Source organism: Myodes glareolus, chromosome 6, assembly GCF_982192425.1.
Source record: "Myodes glareolus chromosome 6, mMyoGla1.1, whole genome shotgun sequence".
In the NCBI taxonomy this organism is placed as follows: Eukaryota; Metazoa; Chordata; class Mammalia; order Rodentia; family Cricetidae; genus Myodes; species Myodes glareolus.
The window spans coordinates 28511440-28532126 of record NC_142031.1 but is presented as its reverse complement, the minus strand read 5'-3'; the positions used below and the strand labels follow the sequence as shown (position 1 = coordinate 28532126).

At 43.3% G+C, this 20687-nt stretch overlaps 1 protein-coding gene across 7 annotated transcripts in view; it reads right to left on the bottom strand.

The window, feature by feature from the left end:
* Tet3 (tet methylcytosine dioxygenase 3) overlaps positions 1–20687 on the bottom strand; it is a 103824-nt gene that overhangs the window by 22752 nt on the left and 60385 nt on the right. For all 7 annotated transcript variants that reach the window (XM_087907096.1, XM_085691288.2, XM_087907095.1 and 4 more), the window contains one exon: positions 4466–4556. In XM_087907096.1, coding sequence (XP_087763222.1) covers positions 4466–4556 — 91 coding nt within the window. The remainder of the gene's footprint in view (positions 1–4465; positions 4557–20687) is intronic.

Sequence of the window (20687 nt, the reverse complement as noted above, 5' to 3'; positions counted from 1 at the left end):
TACTTAGATGTAGTTTTCAAAAAGCTTCCTTGTTGCATTTCCCTCATGGAAAAAGAAACAGAGTTTCCTTTCAAACACTGAACTAAGTTGTCTATCTCTCTCAGATCTTAGGGGAGGGTGAGAAGCGCTTCACTGGCGAGGGCTGCCAGTGCCTTATACGAAGTGCTTGCAGACACCATTAAGCACCACTGGAGCTGGACCTGACAGCGCTGCCTTTGTTTGGTGCCTGGACAGGTCTCAGCTCAGCAGGCTTATCAGGACACGGCCCCCAAGGGCAGGCCTGGGACCCAGGTTTGCCTAGGGATCCCTGTCAGGAGACTAGCATAAGACTACCACAGCACTCTCACTGAGAGGGACTAGCATATTCCCCACAGAAGGGTGAGCTGAGGACACCGATGCCGGCACTGGTGCTGGCTTCCTGACCAGCTCCTTCCCCACCACCACCGTAGCTATAAGAAAGCACCTCAAAATTTTCACTGGAGACAAAAAGGGTGGGGGTGGGGGACTAAGTTGACTAACCAAGCTAAACTTTCTTGTTCTTTTTTTTTTTTTTTTTTAGAAAAAGGGGAAGTGATAGTATCACACGCCTTTAATTTCAGTATTTGGGAGGCAGAAGTAGGTGGATCTCCAAGTTCAAGGACAGTCCAGTCCACAAAGCAAGTTCCAGGACAGTCAGAGCTGTTACACAGAGAAATCCTGTTGAAAAAAACAAACGAAACCAGACCCAAAAAAAAGGTCATAAAGGGGCTGGAGAGATGGCTCAGAGGTTAAGAGCTGGCTGTTCTTCCAAAGAACCCAGGTCCAATTCCCAGCATCAATATGGCAGCTCATAACCTTAAGTCCAGTTCCAGGGCACCCGATGGACACTCTCATACAGACATATATGCAGGGAAAACACCAATACATACAAATTAAGATTTTTTTTTTAATTTAAAAACACGTGGGGGAAGGGAGTGTGCCATGGTATATGTGTGGAGGTCGGAGGATAACTTGTGGGAGTCAGTTTCTCTTTCACCCTGAGGGTTTTCAGATCACACCCAGGCTTGACAGCAAGGGCCTTGGCCTACTGAGTCATCTAGGCGGCCCCTTTTCCTCTCAGAACAGAACTTGATAACCGATTTCTGCTTTGGTTCTTTCTCTTTAAATGTCTTACTTCCTGGCTTACCATGAAGAGTGAAACTACCAGACTCTAAGTGAGTCTGCAAGGTCCAGCAGCTGGACATCAGCAAGAACAACTAACAACTCGGCCTATGGTTTTTGAAGGGTGGCTCCAGGCTCGTCAACAGAGGTCTCACTGGGAGTCAGGCAGGTACACAAGCCTCACAAGACTCAGCAGCTTTGGATTCCCGCTCAAATTTGAGATGCATTAAAGCTGGACTTCCCCAGGGTTTGCTCGAGCACGCTAATGAGATCAGTCCTCCTAAAGCTCAGAGGACCTGTGAGCAATGCAGGCTCTGCAGTGCCAGGCTGCAGAGGACCTTTCCTGGATAGAACTCAAGGCTCTGGGTAGTGGGCCATCTACAGTTGGAAGCTTGACTACTGACTCCAATTATCTACCCACACCAGGATCTGGGTATCCGGTAAGTATGATGCCCATAAATACATTGGGACATTTTAGAATTTGCTTTCAACTCCACCTCTCCCTCAGTTTTGTGCCCTACGAATAGCTAAAACACCAAGGTCTTCCTGATGTCAGAATACGCTTCCTCCCTGACTTTGGCTAAGCCCTGACAAAGCAGTCATACTACTAAGAAAAAGTGAAGAAAGAAATCCAAAGTCAGCTGGGACAGGCCACAAACTTGACACCCTCGTAAGAAATTCACCATTCATCCACTTCCCTCCTTGTTCCAGAATGAGAAGGCATCTATAAGACAATCTCAGTGAAGACAGGGAAAGATGAGCTGCTGGACAAAATGTGGTCACAGGGTTTGTGCTGTTTTTAAGAGCTGAGCCTGGAAGAATTTATCATATGAGAAAAAAGGCATTAATAGCAATACATAGGATTGTGTCAGCAAGATTCACGGGAGGCCTAAGCAGACTCCCACCACCGAAGATAAACCCTCAAATTCCTCCCAGGGTGGGGTGAGTGAATCTGGCTCTCAGCTCACAGGCAGGCAATATAGATGGAGGTACAACCTGCTCCATGACTCATGGAGTCCTTACAGTGAACACGTCAGGTGCTGAGGAAAATACAAGCATTCCCAGCTCTCCCAGGGTTCCTCCCTTGGATGGCTTTCTGAAGAATCTATAGCTGGCTGTTATTTTTAAAGCAGGGAGGCAAAAAAGACAATCTTAACACTATTACTTCCTTCAGAGTCACGCTGCCATGATGAAAATGACTTAGACTTAGACGTCTGGAAATCTTACAGGATTACTGACATCCGCACCCCCCAAAGGAGTACAACCAAGTAGCTGAGACTGACACCACACACTCTCTCGACTCAAACTTGAGCAAACAAAGCACTGCACCCCCTTACCAAAGCCACCAGCCAAGTCTGGAGTAGCGGACCAGACCCCAACACTTGAGAGGCGGAGGCAGGAGAACTGGGACATCAAGGACAGTGTCGGATGCACAGAGTTTAAGGTCTACCTGGGCTGCCTAAAACTCTGTCTCAAACAAACAAATAAAAACCAAAACAACAATAAAAAAACTACCACCACCATCACCAACAAAAAGTCATTGTCCAAATGTGGCCTGGTGTAGTCTGTCAGCTGTAGCAGGCCACATACAAACACACACGGATCTAAGTCTCTTGTCCTCAGGCAGGGCCCTTTAAATCAGGATTGCAGTGCGGGGGAGCTCTCTGATCAAATGGGCTCCTCTGATGGCTATTTTGAATAGAAATGTTTCCAGATGGCACAGGAAATGATTACTGCACATCAGTGACCTCTATCGAGCTCCGCTTAAGGCAGATTCTCCATCCCATTCCCCTGCTGCACTGACAGGCTTAGCCCAGCTCCCTTGGCACAGAAGACCTGGCTCCCATTCTCGTAAAAACTAAGACACTAAGCCTTCCACAAAACGGTATGCATATGCATCAGCAAATGTAGATCACCTGTACTTTTGCTTTATTTAAAATTCTAATGATTGGTTTTGAAATATCAGTGTGCGCGCACATATATATGCGCACACACAAACACACATACACACATACACACGCACACACACGACAAAGACTGCCACCCTTTTCTGTACACTTGAATCCCACGCTTCAATTTTTATGTCGGCTCAGTGTATGTCCATAGCATTCCTACAGTGTGTCCTTGTGCCATCTCTGTTTTGTAGAAAAGAAAACTGAGTCACACAACTGACCCAAGGGGGACTCAGTAGTGGGGTCAGGTGGGGCCCAGGCAGCGACAGCATCCACACTCTTAGCTACAGAGCTCCACACACAGTACTATTATCTGCTGTGGCCTGTGCAGATGTTAAAGGCTCTTTATCAGCAGGCATAGTGGTGCACGCTTTTAATCCCAGAACTCAGAAAGCACAGGTAGATGGATCTCTTGAGTTTGAAGACAGCCTGGTCTACATAGCGGATTCTAGGACAGCCTGGGTTACATAGAGAGATCCCGTCTTAAAACAACAACAACAACAAAACCCATAAATAAGTAAATAAAGTCTTTAAGTGGAAGAATAAAGAAAAAGGAGCTACTGACTTTAGAAACAATGTGGCCGAAACTGCACAAGAGTCCAGTCACAATGCCTCTCTACCATAATAGACTGGATCCCAACCTGTAAACTAGAATAAACATTTCATCTCCCCACCCCTAAAAAGATAAGGAAAAAGGGGAGCTGCTAAGTGACCCCACAGCCTTTGAGTACTAATACAAACTCATGATGTCCTCAACTACCAAAAAGCATCAAAAATTAAAAATCCACAGATGTAACTCAACTCAGTGTTTTTGTCTAAAGTGAACTAAAAACAAGCCACTTTTGTACCAACATGCACCCTACCCCGAGCACCCCAGAGTCTTTCAGGACCTCTTGGATAAATGTGCGTATGAAGTCAGAAAATTTCAAACAGGAAAATTCAGGAAAGACCTCATTTGTGAAGTAATTTTGGTGGGGGTGGGAAATCAAGGCAAGAAAAGTCAGCTGATGGGAACTTGAGCTCTAAGCACCCTTTGCAGGATGTCAGGAGCACAGGGAGCAGGGTAAGCAACGCTGTAGAAACGCTATCCAAGAAAACCAGGCTGCGGGAAACTAACTCCATAAGCCTAACACCACACAGCTGTGGTTTGTTTTTTTTTTTCAGGAACGAGGGAAGGGGTCAGGGCATATGGAGGGCATATCTACAGATGGGATGAAACCCGGACAGGAAGAGAGAGTCCCACACTGAACTTGCCACCGTCCAGATATGGGACTTCTCCCTAGTGCACCTAGCACAACCCTACAGCCTCAGGGGCTTAGCATCCACATTCCACCCGATAGGCCCCATTCTCCCTGGATGTGGGCGTCACTCACCGCTCCTCCATGAGTTCCCGGATAGAGGCTACTGTGGGGCCAGATCCCAGGTGAGTGTAATATGGGCCTTCATCTTTCTCCACTATTTGTTCTGCAGAAATACCAAGAGCAAGCATTATTTGGAGACAATTAAGGCAACACTAATTCAGAAAAAGGCAAACCACTAACAGGAAGTTAATAAGTATGTTACAAACAGCATATAGATATGTAAAAACTGTGTTCAGTCCCTATCAAGAAATACACAATAAAATTAAATTCACAATAAAACATACCACCAAACAGGAAAATTTAGAAATCTGATAAAATTCAAGCATCGTCAAGAGCATGGTCTAACCATCTGGAATTCAGCTCCCTATCAGTCAACAGAGTTGAGTTCTGTGCTACAGGACAGAGAGACTCTGCTTCTGCATACACACTCTGACCAGGAGTCAGCGAGCTATGGCAGACACACTACAGAAGGGAACCAAACACCAGGGTCACAGCAGCAGCATCCCCAAACATAGTGTCCATCAACAGATGAAGAAATAAGTGGTACATCCAGATCCACTCAGAAGAGCACTGCCCCAGGAAGGAGTGAGCTCTGTTGTAGCACTGGGGGTTGGACGCAGGACTTTAAACACACTGCGGTGGTCTGAATAAAAATGGCTCCCACAGGCCCATAGTGGAACGGCACTATTAGACGTGGCCTTGTCGGGGTAGGTGTGGCTTTGCTGGAGGATGCGTGTCACTAAAGCCAGGTCTAGTGTGGTCCTGCTGCCCGTGGATCCAGATATAGAACTCTCAGCTACCTCTCCAGCATCAGGTCTGCCTGGACTCAGCCATGCTTCCCATCATAATGGACTAAATCTCTGAAATGTAAGCCAACACCAATTAGATGTTTTCCTTTATAAGAGCAGCCATGGTCATGGTATCTCTTCAAAGCAATAAAACCCTACAACACATACTATACAAAAACTCTATCATTATTATTCCCAGCCCCCTTAAAGAAAATTAAGACTGTTTTTTTGAAGTTACCCTGGCTAGATTTGTGACTGAAATCCTCCTGTTTCAGTGCCTCCAGGCCCAGTAGGGGTGAAATTTTGGTACAGCTATCACATAGACCTTAGTAAAATACAGTAGACACAGTAGGTTTGGGGATACATGCCTGTAATCTCAGTATCTGAGAGATCAAGATTCAAGGGCAACCCGGCTACATAGCAAATTCAAGGCTACCCCAGGCTACAAGAGATCCAGTCTCAAAAACAAACAAAAGAGGCAAATTCACAAGCGAGGAGGTAAACCAGAAGTCTAAAGTAGAGGTCATCAAGGGCCAAGAAGAGTGGGAAGTGGGCAGTGACTTCAACAGGCATGGGTCTGTTTAGCTGACAGTTCTGCAGACAGCAGGGAAGACCGAACAATGCAGCATATGTATTTAATGACCTCAACGACATGCATGTCGACACACAGGACAGGGTTTCTCTGTGTCACCCTAGCTGTCCTGGAACTTGCACTGTACACCAGGGTGGCCTAGAACTCAGAGATCCATCTGCCTCTACCTCCTGACTGTGGGATTAAATGTAGGGCCACCACTGCCTGGCTATATGGTAACTTTGTTAGATATATTTCACCATGGTTTAAAAAGCAGAAATGGGGCTGGTGACTGGGTCAGTGGGTAAAGGTACTTGTCATGCAAGCCTGGAGACTTGAATCCCTCCCCAGGACCCAAACAGTGGAAAGAAAGAATTGATTCTTGCAAGTTCTGACCTTTGCAACCACACATTCCTCATCATAAAATGTAAAAAAAAAAAATTAAAAATAAATAGAAACGAAGGACTGGTACACCCTGACATTTATGAGGCTTGAAAACACTGCAATAGGAAAAGTCGCCACAAAGGCTCCATGGTGTATGAATCCATTCACGCAAACCGCCCCGTGGATCCACCTGTAACAGAAAGAGCGGCTGCTGCAAGGGAAATGATGAGGAGCAACTGCTTTACGGCATGGAGCTTCATTGGGGCAATGAAAACGTTAGAACTAGACAAGAACTGGCCATACATGTGTGTGTACTCACCACTTGCTGTGATATGGCTAATGTCATGCTAGGTGAAGTTTATCTGCTAAAAGAAAATGAACTATTGACCCATGAGTTTAGATGAATTTTTCAAAGTGAAAGAGTCAGACCCCAAGAGCAATAATCACTTGGACAAGTGTCCTGAATGGATACGTAAGGCTAACAGTCAGGTAAACTAACTGGGAGCCACACACACTGTAAGTTGTTAAGTTTGGCTCCTGTCAATGGAGACAACTATTCACAACAGAATGGAAACTGGTGGAAACCCACTGAGGAGGGTTTAGGAGACTAGTGAGGAGCGTACCAACATTAATCTCTAACTTTTAATGTGTGTAACTATGACAACATGAGAGTATGTTGAAGTGCATGAAATTAATAAAATTATAAACAAATAACATTTGCTGTATTTTAAACAAGTAAGAACTGGGGTCTGTGAGACAGAGCTCAACGGCTAAGGCACTTGGCATCAAGCTGGGTGACCTGAGTTTGATCCCTGGAACCCATGGGGTGAAAGAAAAGAACCAACTCCTAACAAACTGCCGCCTGACTTCCAAACACACAGACACACACACAGACACACACACAGAGACACACACACATGCTAAACACATAAAAAGTTTAGAATAAAACCATGCTGCGAACTAATTCCATAAAAAATTCTGGTCACATGCACCAAAACAAGTGTGAAAGGATTTCACAGTATTATGAGCAACAGTTAAAACTGGGAGCCACACACATGGGTGGAAAATCTGTGCGCAGCAGAACACGCTGAAGTCCAAACCCCAGTGTGGTGGCACTAAGAAGAGAGCTTCCAAAGAAGTAATTAGGCCACGGGAGCGGAACCTTGGGGCTAGGGAGAGGATCAGAGTTCAGCTACTACCATCCACACAAGCAGCACTGCCTCTAACTCTAGCCAGGGGGTATCCGCATGCGTGTGTGTTCACGTTCTGGTTCTTCTCTCTCTCCATGCACAGTTCTTACGAGACAGAGTCTGGGGAGGGGGCTGTGGGTAAAGCGCTCGCTGTGCAAACTTGAGTTAGGAGCTCAGATCCCAGCAACCACTAAGGAGTTGGGCATGGCCACTTCCCCAATTTAGGGAAGTGGGACCTTTAGTGTGTGTGCAAACAAACACACAAACAAACAAAAAACGGATCTTTTGCGTTCACCAGTCTAGCCACACTGATGACCTCCACATACACTGAATAGACATTGACTCAGAAAAGCGGAAATGCTGAAGTTACTGGATGCTGACTTCTAGTCTCCACACACATGCACATATACACTTACACACACACACACACACACACACACACACACACACACAAGACCCAGAAATCTTAATTCTGCTTGCTCCCTGCTCTGGACCAAGTGAGGACACATCAGGGAAGAGCTCATATCCCAGCTAGAAAAGGAGCTCTCACCAGTTACACGGCCTCTGTGCATCTCAGCCTTAGAATCTCCAGCTGCCAAACGGTGAGGAAGCTGGTTTAAGCTGTCCACTGTGCGGCATCTGTGTTGTAACAGCACACACTGACTAACACATGCTCACAGCCCAGCAACTGTAGAAAGGATGAATCACAGCTGGGGTGAGTCAAAAGCGCACCTGCCATCGTAGCCCCGCGGCCAGTGCACTGCCACAATACCACAAAGAGGGACTGAAGCCAAACACTGAACCAGTGAAACTAGACCACTCCATTTAAACATCCAAAGATAGGCGTCACTAAACCATGCTGCTTACAAAACCATCCAGAAGTGGCAAAATGAGACAGGACACTCAATGAATTCCAACCTCAGAAAACACCATTTTCAAGCTGGGCCTCGGTAGCACACACCTTTTATCCCAGCACTCCTTAGGCGGATGACAGATCTGAGTTCAAGGCCACCCTGGTCTACAAGAGCGAGTTCCAGGACAGTCAGGGCTACACAGAAAAATCCTGTCTCAAAAGACCAAAAGAAAGAAAGAAAATACCATTTTCAAGAGAAAAGGCAGTGATGTGGACATTCGTTTGATAAAATTTCATGGAACTTTAAATAAAGGTTTGTAAGCTGTCTTATGTCAAGAATTCATAAGTTTATAATGTTAAAAAAAATCAAAGCCTAAGAGGCTGGAGAGATGGTTCAGCAGTTAAAAGCACTGGCTGCTCTTCCCGAGACCTAGGTTCAGTTTCCGATACCCACATGGTGGCTCATAAACACCTGTAACTCCAAGTCTGATGCTCTCTTCTGGCCTCCAAGGGCACCAACCATACATGTGGTACAGATACACATGTAGGCAAAAACTCATCCACATAAAAACACAGAATTTTAAGAAGTCAAGTCCATACTCATTTTGTATAGAACATTACACTCTGTTATATGGTAGATACAAAACACGATACACAGTTGCTCCCTTTAAAGAGCAGATGGACAGACAAGTGCCCCACATGAGCTACCTTATGGCATGTCACATGGGGAAGGGATGAAATTTTCAATGCTTAAGTTTTGAACAACTGGGCAGATTTATTTGATTCATAGTTAGAAATAAAGCAACCCCTCCCCCATTCCCCCACTCTCCCCAACTCCCCACACCCCCCCAAAATCAGAGTTGAAGATGGCTCAGAATTTAAGAGCACTGGCTGCTCTTCCAGAGGACCAGTGTTCATGCCCAGCACCCTTGTCAGGCAGTTTACAACTGTCTGTAACTCCAGCTCCAGGGTATCCAATGTCCTCTCTGGCATCTGAGGCACCTCCCACACACATGAACGCACACACACACACACACACACACACACACACACTTTATAAATAAACTTTAAAAAAGTTGCGCGAGCGCTGAAAAAACAAGAAGCAAATAGAAAATTATTCAAACAGTTACAGAAGAGGAAAGGACTCAAACATGACAAAATCCACAAATCACTGATTTAAAACAAAAAGACTCTGACAACCAAAAGTCAACTGCAGACAAATATCATGCTGGGGAGAAATATCCAGAACAACACACTAATTTCCTAAATCTATCGAGCTCCACCACAGCTCCGTAAGGACAGAGTCGAGAGGGAAGAGAAGCGGGAGAGGATGGTTCTAAGAGAATCAGAAGTGGTTTGCACACATTGAAAGACATTTCTTTCCTTTTCGACGGGTCACTGACAAAGTCTCTGCTAAGTCACCGTACTGGAGAGGGCACAGGAACAGTGTAGGGAGCAACACAGCCAAGGCCTAAAACAGCAATTGCACAACTGGTCTGACCCAGCCATTGCAAACATTTCAAAGAATTTCTGTTTAGGAATTTGGTTGTATTTGCCTGTGTGCAAAAGCCAGGTGTGGTCACCTGCACTGTCGTCTCAGCACTCAGGAGGCCAAGGAAAATGTTTTGTGAGTTTGAGGCCAGCCTGGGCTACAGAGCAAGTTCCAGGTTACACAGTCATCTCAAATGAAGGACAGGAGTTAGGTTGGGGAAATGGGATGATACACAAATGCTCATATGAGAAATTATCAGAGGTAACCTACAGTCCCACCACCAAACACTGGACGTTACAGCACAGATCCTATGTTGGGATATTAAAGCAGCTGAGATTAGATTTATGTACAGGAGTTACTTCCAGGTATTTTAATGAAGGGCATATTTCCAATGTTATACATAACATATACATCTGTACATACAGAAGCATAAATGTATACGCAGGTCATTCCCAACACTAGGAACATAGTTAAAGCAAGTGTAAGTTGAATTCAGTCTTATCCTCCATTCTTGTTTTAAAGAGCTGTTAGCTATGGCTGAGTGAAGCCGAGCAGCTGCTCATTGACAGCTCTCTAGCCTAGAGCAAGTGTCTGTCCCAAAAGCACGTTTCTCCTACTCTAAAGCGTCCTTCCCATGCCACCAGCTACATTCCCCACACAGAAGTCTACTCAAGGCTCTTCCTGCTGACATTCTAGACAGAAGACAGAACATAATGTCAACAAGAATTCACATCACATCGGGCGGGCGGTGGTGGCGCACGCCTTTAATCCCAGCACTTGGGAGGCAGAGGCGGGTGGATCTTTGTGAGTTCGAGGCCAGCCTGGTCTACAAGAGCTAGCTCCAGGACAGGCTCCAAAGCCACAGAGAAACCCTGTCTCAAAAAACCAAAACAAAAGAAAAAAAAAAGAATTCACATCACCCCCACACCATTCAGCATGACCCCACCCCACCTCACCCCAGCCTCTAGCCACACAACTGCACTGTCCCTGAGTCCTTAAGTGTATTCTCATGGACTACAATGCCTTCGTTTCTTTTATATGTATTATATACATACATGGGCGTGCATTCACCTACATGTGCATGTGTGGATCACAAGTATAGTGGTATATTATTTGTTTTAATAAATAAACCTTGCCTGAAGGTCAGAGGGCAAAGCAGCCATACTAGAAGCCATACAAGTCAGGGAGTGGGGGCACACGCCTTTAATCCCCGGACTCCAGAGACAGAGGCAGATGGATCCCTTAGTTCAAGGCAACCCAACCCTGGGCCACACAAGATTGAATCTGTCTAAAAGAGAAACAGAGCTCACATAAAGGTGATCCCAGCACTTGGGATCACATGTCTTTAATCCCAGCAATAGGGAGGTGGAGACAGGAGTGATATGGCTGGGTAGAGGTAAGAGCCAGGGGCTGGCTGCTTTGCTTTTCTGATCTTCCGATTGAACCCCAATATCTGTCTCTGGGTTTTTATTAATTGTGCTACATTTGGCACCCAACGTTTGGAGTATGAATTCACGAAAAATTCGTGAATTTTTTTTTTTGCCTGTGGCTTTTCAGCTACCAGCACAGGCCAGAGTTACACACGGCCAGAGTCACGGCCCTACCAGTTGGTTTTTCCTTCTTTTGCTTCCTGACAGGCTCTGCTGGAACCCCATTCTTGGACTGCTGTTAAACTAGGTAGTGCCTTGAAATCCAGTCAGACTTTTATTGTTCAATGCAGCAGCAATAAGCCTCACATCTTCATCAACATCATAGGCAGATTTGATAAGAAAATTGAAAATTCTTAAAAGGAGGAGTTAGTTAAAAGAGAGTTTCTTTTCCCCTACATTAAAAAATGGAAAACACCATTACATTGGCGGGATTTGTGTCTCTGTATGATAATACGCTGAACACTTTGAAAATGGGAAGACTACATGGGAGGATAACTAATTTAGATTTAAGTAATGTCAGTTGTAAACATATCAGTTTTATCATTTTTGTTGCATCACTAAAAAGTCGATTAACCCAAGTGCTAAATACAGAATAGGTCACAGAAATGTTCAAATCAGGACAGAGGAACTGACAGAGGGGAACCAATTTCAGCATTGCATTATAAAAATAGAGAGGAACAGTCTAAGGTTGCCAAACAAACAACTAATAATCTTACAGGAACTGCCTGCAGAGCAACTGTTCAGGTTCTGTTACAGCTAACTGGGCTCCGATGCCAATGTTAGAGTTAAGGAGATTCAAGGAAGCAATAGTCTCACATGGCATGCATTCGCCTTTTGTGAAGCAAATGTTAAACTTGTGGTCAGTTTGTAAAAGAATTATCCCTAAAGACTGAATAGAATTGGTTACAGGTGTTTTAGAGCCTGGTCCACAATTAGAATGGAGTACCTGGTTCAGAGAAGAGGCTAAGACTATTGAACAGAGTAAAGTTAGAGGTAGGGAAATCTCCCAAGATCAACTTCTTGGAGAAGGAGATTACGCTGCTCTAGAAAGGCAAGCTGTATATGATGACCACACCCTGGATTTATGCCACACAGTAGCAGCTGGGAATGCTTGGGACCGAATAGGAGAAAACAGGAAAGGAAATCGAGCCATTTATAAAGTTATACAGGGCCCAAAGGAAGGAAGTCTTTATGTATTTCTTATAAAGATTGATGTCAGCAGTAAAGAGAATGATGCCAAACTCAAAAGCTAGACAAACTGAATCTCTGGCTTTTTGAAAATGCTAATTCTCAATGCAAAAGGATAATTAGGCTGTTAAAGGCAAGGTCAGCACCTTTGGAGGGATGGAACCAAGAAACAATTAATATTGAATTTCATGACCGTAATGGATAGGAGTGGTGATTTCTAGAGATCTGAAGAAAAATTGAAATGTCAAGTGTTTCAATTGTGGCAAACAAGATCACCTTAAAAGGGATTGTGAACAGGGTGTTCCTAGAAACAATGCTTTTTTCCTAAGCATAATCCATTTTGTAGAATTTGGAAAACTAAAATATATGCACCTCACCATTGATACCTATTCAGGTTTTCAATGGGAAACTGCTCTGAGTTTGGAAAAGACTGACTCAGTAAGCATACATTTGCTAGAAGTTAAGGCCATCAAGGGTATACCTGTACAAATAAAGACAGACATTACTCCAGCATATGTCTCTAAGAAAATGAAAAAGTTTTTTGCTTCTTAAAATATAAAGCATATTACAGGTATATCACACAATCCTACAGTGCAGGCAGTTATAGAAAGATGAAATTGAATTCTAAAGGATATGCTAAACAGAGAGGGATAATAAATACCCCAGAAATAGATTGCATAATGCTTTATTGACTTTGAATTTTCTAAATGATAACGAGAAAGGAACAAGAGCTGCAGAGAGGCATTGGATAGTAGAAAAAAAAACCTACAGAATTAAATCAGCCATTATACTCTCTAAACCCAAGCATACTTATTAAAGTGAAATTAAAAAATCTGTCTCATGTCAGAAGAGCCACTTGATATACAACAGAAGAAAAACAAATATTTAAGGACTATCATATTGCCACTAATCTCATAATCCTTTGGTTTTATATTAACTCTTTAATAGCTTTTATTAAGGTATAAAACTTATATGATAAATATGTGTGTGCATATATATAATATATATTTAAACTTTTTGCCATATTAATGGTAATATAGAGTACCAATTCTATAAGAAGGTTTCCTCTACCTCCCTCTACATGACCTCGGGTTTCAGTCTCTATCAGTTTTCTGCAGTGAACCATGAGCATGTCTAATAGTGACTTTTGAAGTTTCCAAAACAAGGATGATGAGGATCCCACTTTGATGATCCCTCCAGGTCTATGATAACATGACCAAGCTGAAAAACACCACCTAAAGACTGCCTTTGGATTACAAACTGCTCACAACAATTTCAAGGTTGCTAGCTAGGACGATCTAGCCTAACAGACTAGCCAGGACACAAGCCCTGCACTTGCCCATTACTCAGAGACTGAACAACATATGATAAAGCTACCTCTCCCAGGACTTGACAATTAACCCAAATTTTTCTTTTCAGGATCCCCTAAAGGTGCCATCACCCCCAGACAGCAGGAAGTAAATTTAAGAATATAACGCCCATGATGTAAAATTTCCCTTTGTATGCTATGAATGTTTTATTGCCATCGACTAATAAAGAAGCTGATTTTGGCCAATGGCTTAACAGAATATAGCCAGGCTAGAAAAGATATATAGAGTAGGCAGAGTCACAGAGAAGCCATGTAGCCATCACAAGAGACAGACACCCGATGGAACCTTACCCGTAGGCCACAAACATATGGCAATACACAGATTAACAGAAATGGGTTAATTTAAGATATAAGAGCTAGCCAATAAGAAGTGTGAGCTAATAGGCCAAACAGCATTGTAATACTACAGTTTCTGTGTGATTATTTTGGGTCTGGGTGGCCAGGAAATTAATGAGCAGTCTCTGACTACATGCCCACATTCCCAAGAGGTGGGGTGGGTAGTTTTTGGTTGTTCAATATGTTATGGATATTTGTCATTGTTTAGGGGGGGCTGGTTACAAGTTATTATTGATTATGGTCAAGAGGAAAGTTGAACAAAGGAGGTCAGATTCAGAGTTATTGTTTTGAAAAGAGGCAATATAGGTATGATAAAAGGGTAGATTATTGAATCTACTCTGAAAAGAAAAAAGGGAGGCTATAGATATGATAGGATAAAAAAGATTATTGGATCTACTTTTAAAAAGCAACTACTAGTTTTAAATGTTTTACATTGGATTGGACTTTTGTATATTGTATACATTTTGGGGAGGGGTTTTGAGACAGGGTTTCTCTGTAGCTTTGGTGGCTATCCTGGAACTAGCTCTTGTAGACCAGGCTGGCCTAGAACTCACAGAGATCCACCTTGCTCTGCCTCCCAAGTACTGGGATTAAAGGTATGTACCATCACCACCCGGCTGTATACAAATTTTATATATTGATACAGATTTGAGGTTAATTTTGTTAGAACATACTGTATATTTCTATACATATACAACTCATTTAAAAATGTAATGCAAATTTCTAGTCCTTGAAAATTATTATTACCAACTGTTTAGGATAATAATGAAATGCAGGTTAGTAGTTAATCACCTACTATAATTAAACTTGTAATCACATTAGGTATGTTTTCAAGGTCAAACAAAGATAGATTTTAGATAGACAGGTCATCTTCAAATGCTTCAGAGATCTACAGAATATAACATTTGAGATGTTTTAATAACATAGGTTCTTTTTTTTCTTCTTTTGTCATGTCTGCTCCTGGCAGCATCAATCTACATCAGAGAAGATAATGAGCATCGGAAAACTCTACACGGAGTTTACTTTCTTTGTGCCACCGGGCAAGAAAGTACCCTTGCCTCAACTGTTAGTATGCTGTCCTGATTGGACAAGCAAAACACAAAAGAAAGTGACTGTCGAACATTATCAAGACAAGGAGGGACAGCCTTTCAGAAGGTCCTACTTCACAGAAAAGTCTGTCAGATAGGCTGGCCCGTAGGGTGAAGATGGACACCCCAATGCTGCAGAGGAACTCTGGGTGACTGTCCAGGCAGCCAGCTGTTTCTGTCATTTCTCATATTTTTGAGGGAAGTCACTTGCTGGTACTTTCTGCATACTCATTTAATATTATTTCTTTTTGGGTCTCTGAGGGAGTTGAAGACTAGATAGTTAGAGTCTTCCTTGTTTATCAGATGCAGAAATCAAGTTATGATAGAAAGTAAATTAGGTATAAGACTTTGGACTCACCAAGATGGGATAGATAGGGAGTATTTTCTCTGAATTTTGTCAAATGCAAATGAACTAGACATCATTGATGTGTTTATTGCCTGTATATATTTATATAGTTTTTGTACTTATTGTATAGTTTTTCTTATATTAGTTATAGCTTTCTTTTTTATTTTTGACAACAAGGGGAAATACAGTGATATATTATTTGTGCTTTAATAAACAAAGCTTGCCTGAAGATCAGAGGGCAAAGCAGCCACACAGGTCAGGGAGTGGGGGCACATACCTTTAACCCCAGGCCTCGGGAGACAGAGGCATATGGATCTCTGTTAGTTCAAGTCAACCCTGGGCTACACAAGATTAAATCTGTCTAAAAGAGAAACAGAGTTCACAGAAAGATTCATGCCTTTAATCCCAGCAGTAGGGAGGTCGAGACAGGAGCGATATGGCTGGGTAGAGAGAGGAATATAGAGGGGAGGAAGACACAGGAATTCAGTGGAGTGTGGAGTCTTCAGGATTCGTGGTGACAGGATCTCCCATTTTTGGTCTGAGGTAGAGGTAAGAGCCAGGGGCTGGCTGCTTTGTTTTTCTGATCTTCAGGTTGAACCCCAATATATCTGTCTCTGGGTTTTTATTATTTGTGCTACAGACATGCATCAATACTGGGTGTCGATCATTTTCCACTTGTGTATGTGCCTGCTCACACATGTGAAGATACATTTGTGTTATGTGTGTAAAGGTCTGAGATGGACAACAAGCATCTTCCTTGATCCACCTCCACTTTATTCATTGAGGCAAAGTCTCAAAATTGAACCTAGACTTGGCCAATCCAGCTAGTCTGGTAGCCAGCTGCCCCAGGGTCCCTGGGAACCCTTCAGAGCATTAGAATTACAGGTAGGCTGTCATGCCCACCTGACATTTGTATGGTTTCTGGGGATCCAAATTTCAGTGCTTGTGCATGGCAGGCAGTTTACTCACTGAGCCAATCCCTAGACCTTCACTTTTTTTTTTTTTGAGACAAGATCTCTCATGAACCTGGATCTTACCATTTTGACTAAACTGGCTAGCCAATGACTACCTGTCTCCTCCACTACAGCAGTGGGGCTACAGATTTTTCATGTGGGTTCTGGGGACCTAAAGGTTGGCCCTCATGTTTACACAGCAAGCACTTTACCCACGGAGCCACTGTCTCAGCTCAGAAGTTCATCTGTAAGGCCTAGTTCATAGGCTGTGTGTCTCGTAAGGCCCTACTGGGCTTTCCCAGGTATCAAGGAAAGAAACCTTCCTATTATGTAACTGTTAATGATACAGAGAAGAACAAATATGGATCTGTGGACAGGAACCTGGGCAACGAAGATGGTTATGTTCCCAGCCTCTCTAATCCCTTTGCCTGTGTGTGTAAAATAAAGGCTTAGCCTGTATTTGGCACACAACAGGAACTCAATAGGCTGCTATTGTTCAGGCTCTGTCAACAACTGTGTGGCTGTGAACAAGTTACACAACCTTTACAAGCCTCAAAGCAATTAAATGATGGTTATACATTACAAAACAGTTGAGGATTAGATGAGTTGTCAGAAGGCACGGCCTCAACATTTCATGAATGGCTTCAACCACAGTTAAAACACGACTTACTCCAAATACGCCCTATTTTGAACCACACAAAAATAAAAGACGACAGAGGGTGCGTGGTAGAAGCCAGGAGAGAGCAGCATTGAGAACATGGGGGCTGGAATTAGTGGTCTGAACTCTCCTTATAGGTGCTAGCAGACAGCTGTACCATTGCATACAGAAAACAGAATGTGAGAATATGTCAGAACTTCTGAGCTTTGCTCCAGTTTCTGCTATGTAGAGAAAATTCAAAGTAATGAACTAACTACAGGGTCTTGCAAGGCCACTGAACACCAGGGTAGCTTTGAAAGCTACCTTCTGTCCCAGATCAGAAAACCTCAACTCATATGGTTTGCAGCAGAGAAAGGAGACATTCAAGGTGAAGCTGCAAACTGAAGCCTGGCAATTCCATCCCAAACCAACTCAATCTGGAAACCAGCTGGTCAGGTTTCTCTGGGAGGGCTGCCGAAACACAGCAAAGACACCCCAAAGCCAAGAAAAACCAACGCCACTTGTGGCAGCTGACAACACAGTACAGGTGTGTCTTAAAACACCATTTCTTTTTGAGAGTCCTCTTTTCCCGAGTATGTTTTCTTGCAGGGGGTGAACATTCTATGAAAAGAAATCTGACCCAATGCGTATGTTTAATTATGAAACTTGTGTATATACACATAAACCCCAACACTGCCTATTTCTTATTATGTAAACTATCTCATTTTATAGTTTTTGTTTTAAAATCTTATTTTGTGTGTGCACATATGTGCCATGGCACACATGTTGGTGTCAGAGGGCAACTTTGTATAGACTCTGCTCCCTGTTAACCTCTACATGGGTTCTGGAGGTCAAACTTAGGTTGACAGGCTTATACAATAAATTGAGCCATTTCACTAACCCAGTATTTGTTTTACAGAGCCACCATTACTTACGGCACTTTCGTAGGCTCCTGAGTTAGGAGTTAACATCACTAGTAGTAAGAGATACAACTATGAAAACCAGTTATGTGAAAAGCCTATACTTAATTTGAATTACAGATGTTTAATGTGTTACTCAGCTTTAACACAGCTATACACCTGAGATAACCAACTTACAACGAGAAAAGGTTTGTTCCAGCTCATGGTGCCAAAAGATTTTAGCCCATGGTCACTGGACTCTGATGGTTGGGCACGGATATCACAGTGGGAATGCGCGGCACAAGAGTTCTGTTCTTATGGCAGTTGGGAAGCAGAGAGGAGGAAGGCCAGGGTCCCAACATCCCCTTTCAGATGCTGTTGTATAACAGTTTCCTCTGTGATAGAAACATTCCATCCTGCGGGAAGCTCTCTTAGCAGCAAGGTAAGCGACTCAAATAGGAAAGTCCCCCAAATCAACCAGATTCACTAGGCCCCACCCTGCCAGGGTCTAAGCAATAAAACTTGAGAGTCCCTCTCCAAGGAGAAGAGTTGAAGCTATAATCACAAAGCTACAAAGAAGACTCCTGAGAGCAGAAGAGCTGCCCAGAAGCAGAGCAGAGTCACTCAGAAAGGACTCTCCAACTTGCTGGGCTGCCTGGGGCTCCGCTGTGTGTTCCAAGTTTCCCAGATCTTCCGAGCGGTCACCCATGCTGGGGTGGGCCTTGAATGCAGCTGTCTCTGAGTCAGCTCTCTTCCTGTAAGTGACCCCTCACCCATACTCCTGTAAGTAGCTCCAATAAAGTTAACTGGTTCACCAAGTTGGACTTTGGTGGTGTCCATACTTTGTTTTTTATTTGTGAGATCCCTATCTGGGATGAGCAGATGTGTGTGTTGCGTCTCCCTAGGAAAGTTCTGTCACATAACAAGTGCATACCCCCAACAGCCTAGCTTCCTTCCATTAGGGTCTACCTCCTAGCGGTTCCACTTTTCCCCAGTAGCGCTACAGGCTAGGAACACACGGACCCTCCAGGGGCATTCAAGAGCAAAACTACAGCAATTACTATGAACCTAGTATCTCCTCACTGAAACCTAGAAGCTGTGAACACTCCCAGCTCTTTATTTTAATTACCCTCATCCTCTAAAGGACCAGGAGGGCTCAGAGAAATGATCAGTTCAACAGCTAAGGTCAAGAAAGGACAGCATGTACTCTAAACATCTTGTATAGAGAGGAAAAAGTACAAGTTGAATGCCTAGAGGTTGGGCAAGGGGTGGGGGATGTCCAAAGAGCACTGGAGCTGGCCTGAAGGAGTTTCCAACCAGTCAAATTTGGGAGAAGCTGAGCACAAAAAAGGTAGCTGTAGCAAACACACACTAAACATAAACACTGGAAGAAAATGCGTAACTGGTAAGACAAGGACACGGGATGAAGAGGAACCTTTCCTTATAACCACGGAAAAATGTTTCATTGCCGTTCTTTGTACCATGTTTACATGCACCACAAAAGGGAAACCATGGGAACACCTTTACATCCTTCAAATTTGAGCTTGTCCCGAAAATGCTTTTAGACTTGTTTAAACAGACCCATCTACCAGTATATGCACTGAGAACAATGTGAGCTAAACAAACTGGTACTATTTTTCAAGACCATGTACACTGTGTCCACTTGTGTGTTGCTAAGCATCAAATGTATCTAGAAAAAACAATTTAATAGTGTTTGTGTATGCATATGTGTGTGCAAGAGAGAGAAAGAGACTGAGAGACTGATTATGAACGTCCAGGCAGGTACTGAAGGAGACCAGAAGGGGGCACTGGATCCCCTGACGCTAGAGTTATAGGCAGTTGTGAGCCATTCTACAAGGGTTCTGGGAAATTTAGGTCCCCTGGGAGAGCAGCAAGTGCTCTTAATTGCATACACAGTAACTTCTTATTTCAATACTGGGCCACAGCGCATCCTTTTTGAGGACATTAAACAGCGCTGAATTCCAGCACATGATATATACAATATTCATTTTTATTTTATTTTAAAGATGTATGAATATAAGTGCTTTGCTTGTTTGTAGATATGTATGTATGTATGTATGTATGTATGTGCACCATGTGCATGCAGAGTTCTACATGTAGAAGCCAGAAGAGGGCATCAGATACTTTGGAACTTGAGTTAAAAGATGGTTGTGAACTACATATAGATGGTGGGAACCAAACCTAGGTCTTCTGAAAGATCAACAGGTCTCTTAAGCACTGAGCCATTTCTCCAGTTCCAACAATATTCTTAAAAAGACAGTCCGAGGATAGCAGGAAATGCTAAAGTAAATGTTAAGTATGGATAGATAACGTAGAACGTGCCTGGCTGACACCATGCAGATGACATCATTGATAAAGCTCTCCCCCGACTTCAGAGGCGGTCTTCCAATTGATGCAACACGCATTAAGCCACTGTTTACACTCTGAAAATTTGTCATTAAAGAGGAAATTACAGGTCACCTTGGATTTCTGGTAAAAGTAACTAAATAAGGGCGAAATGCACTTTGGTGGGCTATGTAACACTTCATGTAAGATCTGCCCTCTTAAGATTTATTTGCAAGTACACAATTAACCACAAGTGCTATGCTGTAAGTAGCTTCCTAGAACTTAACAATGTTTGATAACTAACTTTATGTCCACTGGACAACTTCCCATTTCTCCACATCTCTGATAACCATCATTCTGTCTT